Raw genomic sequence first — 6,728 nt, 5'->3', positions numbered from 1 at the left:
GAGGATCCCGCGCCCTCCACATTTTGCTGATCCATCACAGTCTGCTTTTCCACCTGCTCCACTATTTCCTTATCCGGATTCCCACATCTGATTTTTGACCATGGATCAGCAGATTGCTTGTTTGTTGCAGCTTGTTCATACGCTCGAGGAGGAGCTAGCGCATATGCGCCGTTTGCTTTTCATTCCTTCACCTCCTCCTCCTCCCCCATCAGCTTGAAGATTTTTAGTTTGTTGCAGATATCATGCTTTTGATGAGAGCGCAACTATTGGGCCTGATTGCACAGCATTTTGAAGACCACATGATGACTTATGAATTTTGATATTTGACTTTTGGTTGTTGTAGATTGTAGACGATTAAGACAAGGGCGATGTGACCCTTAGTCTCTTTTGGATGTATGATACATTTGTAAAACTTGTAAACTGTACTTGTGGTCTTGTTATATGATAGCTCAATCGCAACATTCTCATTACATGCGTTGTTAGATTATTTGCTTTGTGTTATGACATGGGATGTTATGTGTTATGGTGTTGATAAATGTTATTACATGCGCGTGATACGTACTCACTATACTTATTATGGCCTGACCTATACAATCTTCTTATAGAAGATGCCTCCCCGAAGGGAAAACCGTTTGCCCACTACTGAGGCCGAATTACAAGCGAGGATCTCCCAAGCAATAGCGGATTACGAGGCCTCACGCGCCGAAACTAGCAGGGGTACCTCAAGGAACAACCTACCGCATGGTAATGTTAAGTCGCTTGAGACACTTTACATTACATTTGGACATTCCATGTGCAATTGCTAATACTTCCTGTGAATGACATTACTTGTACAGGCTGTACTTTTAAGCAATTTCTAGACTGTAAACCGCTAAACTTTAATGGCACCGGGGGTGCAGTGGCGTATGTTCGATGGACGGAAAAGACCGATTCAGTGTTATGAATGAGCAAATGCGCACCAGAACAGCAAGTTACCTACATTTCTGGATTGTTCACTGATGGAGCACTTTCATGGTGGAATCTCCAGGTCCAAACCCTGGGAGAGGCAGCTGCTTACGCTTTAACTTGGAACGAGCTGAAAGAGCTCATGCGTAAAAAGTATTGCTCCAGGGCCGAGATTCAGAAGTTGGAAACTGAATTTTGGAACCTTAAATGGACGGCCCGAAGATCGCCGAGTATGTACAGAGGTTTCATGATCTGTCTCATGTGGTACCATATATGGTTACTCCCGAATTCAAACGCGTGGAGCATTTCATCTGGGGGTTGGCACCTCAGATTATGAGTATGGTGACATCTTCAAAGCCTACAACAATTACTGAAGCCATCGATCTGAGCGTGTCACTGACTGAAGAAGCCATCAGACTAAACAAGTTTTTGAATTCCGACTAGAAGAAGAAAGAAACTCATGTTGAATCCTCAGGAGAAAACAAAAGGAAGTTCTCCAATTTTAAAAAGGGTACCAGCAGCGTCAACAAGAAAAGGAATGTGAACCCACCAGAGGAAGTTAAAACTGGTGCTGAAGTCAAGGGAAAGGGATATATGGGCGCTTTGCCCAAGTGTGATGTATGCCAGTATCATCATTCTGGCCAGTGCAGATTAAGGAAATGTGAGTCTTGCGGGAAGACTGGCCACTCAAAAGAAACATGCTGGGCTGGCACTGGTGCTGGTCGTGGTGGTCAGCGAGGATATGGAAATGGTAATGGAAACTGCCAACAAGGAGGGAATTGCGGGAATGGTAATCGCGGAAATTTCGGAAATCAAGTTGGAGGTGGGAATCGCAACCAAAACAATGCTCAAGGTGGTAACGGGAATGGTCGAGGACCAGGGTGTTTCAATTGTGGAGACATGGGGCATTTCAAGCGAGAGTGCCCGAAACTCAATCAAGCACAGGGAAGAGTTTTCAATATCGGTGCGAGGGAAGCACGCCAGGATCCTAATGTCGTTACTGGTACGTTCCCTATTAATCAATGCTTTGCATCTGTGCTATTTGATACTGGTGCCGACTATAGTTTTGTATCGATAGAATTAAGAAAATGCTTGGGTTAGCTGCTAGTAAGTTAGACATTTCGTACTCAATTGAACTGGCTAATGGAAAGCTAGTTGAAGCGAATGAAGTCATCAGAGGATGCGTGATAGAGCTGGGAGAACACGAGTTTACATTAGATCCACTGCCAGTCAAGTTGGGAAGCTTCGACGTGGTAGTAGGGATGGATTGGTTGTCCAGCAACCGGGCCGAAATTGTATGTCACGAGAAGGCCATTCGTACCCCAATGACGGATGGAGAAACGATTGTGGTACACGGAGAGAAGCGTGATACGCCCTTAAGGATCATTAGCTGTTTAAAAGCGCGAAGGTGTTTACGAAAGAGATGTGTTGCCTTCTCTGCACACATCGTTAATAAAGAAGCCGCTGAGCCGAAACTAGAAGACATTCCAATCGTGAAGGAGTATCCTGAAGTCTTTCCAGAAGACTTGCCAGGATTGCCGCCGCAAAGGCAAGTCGAGTTTCATATTGACTTAGTTCCAGGCGTCGCACCTGTGGCTAAGGCACCTTATCGACTTGCGCCTTCGGAAATGCAAGAGTTGTCGACACAACTTCAGGAGCTATTAGACAAGGGATTTATCAGACCAAGCTTCTCGCCTTGCGGAGCTCCAGTTTTGTTTGTTAAGAAGAAAGATGGTAGTTTCCGTATGTGTATCGACTACCGGGAGCTGAATAAGTTGAGAATCAAGAACAGATATCCTTTGCCAAGGATCGATGACCTGTTCGATCAGTTACAAGGTTCAAGCTTTTACTCAAAGATTAATCTACGATCAGGTTACCACCAGTTAAGGATACAAGAGGAAAGTATTCCCAAGACTGCTTTTAGGACTCGCTATGGACATTACGAGTTCCTGGTTATGCCGTTTGGTCTGACAAACGCGCCAGCTGTATTCATGGATTTGATGAACAGAGTTTGTAAGCCGTACCTCGATAAGTTTGTGATTGTATTTATTGATGACATTTTGATCTACTCAAAGACGAAAGAAGAACATGAGCAACACTTAAGAGCTATTTTAGAGCTGCTTAAAAAGGAGAAGTTGTACGCAAAGTTCTGAAGTGCGAGTTCTGGTTACGCGAACTCCAGTTTCTTGGTCATGTAGTTAACGGAAATGGAATTCATGTGGATCCCACGAAGATCGAGGCAATCAAGAACTGGGAGACTCCAAAGACGCCAACCGAGATTCGACAGTTCCTAGGTTTGGTTGGTTACTATCACAGGTTTATTGAGGATTTTTCGAAAATCGCTCAACCTTTGACTTCCCTCACACAGAAAGACAAGAAGTATGATTGGGGAGACAAGTAAGAAGAAGCTTTCCAGTTGTTGAAAAACAAGCTTAGTGACGCGCCAATTTTATCTCTACCCGAAGGTACTGACGACTTCGTGGTATATTGCGACGCCTCGCATCAAGGTTTGGGATGTGTACTAATGCAGCGTCAGAAGGTTATAGCATATGCATCTCGCTAGTTGAAAGTCCACGAGAAAAATTACGCCACGCATGATTTGGAATTGGGCGCGGTGGTATTTGCTTTAAAGATCTGGCGACACTACTTATATGGCACGCGATGTACAATCTATACTGATCACAAGAGCCTGCAACACATTTTTTATCAAAAAGAGCTTAACATGAGACAGAGACGCTGGGTTGAACTACTGAACGATTATGACTGTGAGATCAAGTATCACCCAGGGAAGGTGAATGTGGTCGCCGATGCCCTGAGTCGGAAGGAAAGGATCAAGCCCATAAGGGTTAGGGCTTTGGAAATGATTGTTCAAACGGACCTCTCGTTGCACATTCGTGTCGCGTAGAGAGAAGCTCTTAAGGAAAGGAATATTGAGAATGAATATCTCCGTGGGATGGAGAAGCAGTTGGTACCAAACGGGGAAGGGACGTTGTGCTTCATGAAACGAATTTGGGTTCCCTTCTTTGGTGGTTTGAGAAACGTTATTTTTGATGAAGCTTACAAATCTCGGTACTCGATCCATCCAAGATCTGATAAGATGTACCAAGATCTAAAGGATTTTTATTGGTGGCCGAGGATGAAAGGCGACGTTGCGATATATGTTGACAAATGTTTAACTTGTGCCAAGGTAAAGGTTGAATACCAGAATGTAACACCTTGAAAATTTAGGTCCAATAATGTATAAACACGTGTCATAAGCTCTGAACGTGTGCAGGAATACTTTAGAGGGACTAATGTTGAAAAACGGGGAAACTATGTGAATATAAGGGTCCAAAGTGTCAACAATGGATAATTATATTTAAAAATAGCCCTACAAGATGTTTATACCTTCAAACGAATAAATCATGGATCATACGAAGCTAAATATGAAAGAAAGTGAGGAGTTACAAACTACAGGGGCTAAATGTGTCAACATGTGCAAAGTATACCTCTGAGTGACCTTTTTGCAGACCCGAAGCTTTGTAACGATAAATTATACTCACTAGAATATGTGGTAAAAATTTCATAAAGTTTCGTTATCGTATGAGAAAGTTATGATCAAATTCGTGTTCGAGGGGTTAAAAGCGTCAACATTGAATTCTATGGCCTTATGAGTGGTTACAAGGTTAGTCAAGGACTTAACCAAGTTAGTAAAGGTCCCAAGGCCCTTAAAAATCAAGTTAGAGGGCTGAAATAGCAATTTGGAAGCTTAAAACCACGTTACAAAGGACCAGGGACCAAAAGTGCAAAAGATGAAACCTGTTTGGCAGGTTATGCAGGTCAGGCGGCCCGCGTTAGAACCCCCTATAACCTCAGGCGGGCCGCATCAGACTACCAACATCAGAATTCTTGGACAGATGCCTGTAAAAGCTGTGTAACCGACTTAAGGGGCTTGTTTTGCATACCATGGGCTGCCCCAACCAGTTTTCATGCACTAGGGACATATGGGATGATCTTACAACAAGTGTAGACTTGTTTGGCAACATCCTAGGAGATCAATTTTGCTATATAAGGCACTTGAAGTTGTAACCATTTGATCACCCACTTTCAAAAATTCACAAGTATACTCTTTGGAGCTCTCTGGACAGCAAGCACTCATCCTTAGCATCCCTAATCCTAATTAGGACTCTTGTAAGTGTCCTTAACCCTTCCTAATCCGTTTTAGCCTAGTTAATTAGCTAAAAGTCAAACCGTCGTAATTAAGGTTTGACTTCGTGATTAATTAAAATGTGCCCTGTCAAATCACGAATTAAAAATACCTTTAAGTAGGTAATTAGGTGGGTAATAAACCCTTAAAAGGGTATTTCCTGATTCCCACTCTAAACATGTCAATTGTCGAGTCAAAGCTTGCTATAAAAAGTCAACAGAATGTTTATTTGCGAATTAATGCATAATTAGTAATGTAGGGTGCATGCAACCTGTTTAATCATTAATATAACTTGGTAATTAATGTAAGAACATGTTCCAACATGTTCAACTCGACAATTTTCTGTTTAGACCCGGTTCGGAACCGAAAGTCGCATAGTTTGACTTTCGCTTTGACTTTCAGTTCTGACCCGTTCTAGTCAAGTTTAGGATTTCCTTAGAGCTTCTTTTGAACCTATATTCATGTTAGTATAACTCCCTGAGGTTATGCAACTTGGTTCATTAGAAATCCTATTCGCATGCATGTTTCCGTTAAAAGCCTATATGTTGACCATTATGCCCGAATGACCCTAAAACATGATTTTTGAAAATGTGAAAGAGTAGACACCTTAGTTACTGAATTATATGCTTGCACCTAAAATTTGAGGTCGGTTGGAGGTGTAGATTAGGAGTTATGCTCATTAGCGTAATTAGAAGCTTCTTAAGTAATTAAATGGCGTAAATTGCGTATAGCCTATCTAAACCCAAATTTTTGTATAAAACTTCATACCTACTGTATTAAAATAATATTTTGGGATTTTTAAAGATTTCTATTTAATTTTAGGCTGAGCATAACCTAGTGTTCTAAGCTTAATTCGGCTAATGCCGGTTTTGCCCTTTTTAGCGATAAAATGAGTTTTAAGAACCCAAATGACCCCAAACCTTTTTCTACTGATCTAATATGTTAGATAAATTATTTTGAGCCTTCTGGAATTTTAAAAATATAAGCTTTTTATATAAAACCCGGAAATGGCTCCAAATCGCCTTTTTAAGCATTTGTAGCACCAAGTATGCTCTAGAACCTTGTTAAGCATAAGGGATTGAACTTACTGATGTAATCAGTAAATTTTTATATTTTGAACAGTAGGGAAAATAAATTAAACTCAGATTCCCAGTTTGACCTTTTAGGCCTAAGTGAAATTACCAAAACGCCCTTGCGGTGTCTAGAATGGTCAAGGTTGATAAATTTCACATAGGATTAATACCCTACTGTTATAACTTGGTAAAATGAGTAGGTTTACTGATTTGTTCAGACCTGTAACTCAGAATGTCATTTAAACCCTTTTACACCCTTTAAAATGACCAAAATGCCCTTATGAGGCATAGTTTGGGTTTAAAACCATTTGGGGCATAATGGAAGGTATCATTCTGATATCACAACATATTTTGGGCATATTAACATCAGAAACTTGTATTTGACTCTTATGGTTGCTCGTTAGGCACTTTACGCATTCGGATCGGCTTATGTAACTAGTTTACCCATTTTAGCCGAAACGGGTCAAATCATATCATTTCAGTCTCGAAATCCAGAATGTGATTAAGTTACCCATATTAAACAA

General features: G+C 41.3%; 1 protein-coding gene across 1 annotated transcript; it reads left to right on the top strand.

The window, feature by feature from the left end:
• Nucleotides 1-1,152: 1,152 nt before the first annotated feature.
• Nucleotides 1,153-2,023, top strand: LOC110880770 (cold shock protein 1-like). Its single transcript, XM_022129226.1, has 3 exons — nt 1,153-1,287; nt 1,390-1,909; nt 2,010-2,023. The coding sequence occupies exons 1-3, from the start codon at nt 1,153-1,155 to the stop codon at nt 2,021-2,023; spliced, it is 669 nt and encodes a 222-aa protein (XP_021984918.1).
• Nucleotides 2,024-6,728: the final 4,705 nt, after the last annotated feature.

The sequence above is a fragment of the Helianthus annuus genome, chromosome 6 (genome assembly GCF_002127325.2).
Source record: "Helianthus annuus cultivar XRQ/B chromosome 6, HanXRQr2.0-SUNRISE, whole genome shotgun sequence".
Taxonomy (NCBI): Eukaryota; Viridiplantae; Streptophyta; class Magnoliopsida; order Asterales; family Asteraceae; genus Helianthus; species Helianthus annuus.
The sequence above is the reverse complement of the archived record's forward strand: the minus strand, read 5'-3'. Positions and strand labels throughout refer to the sequence as shown.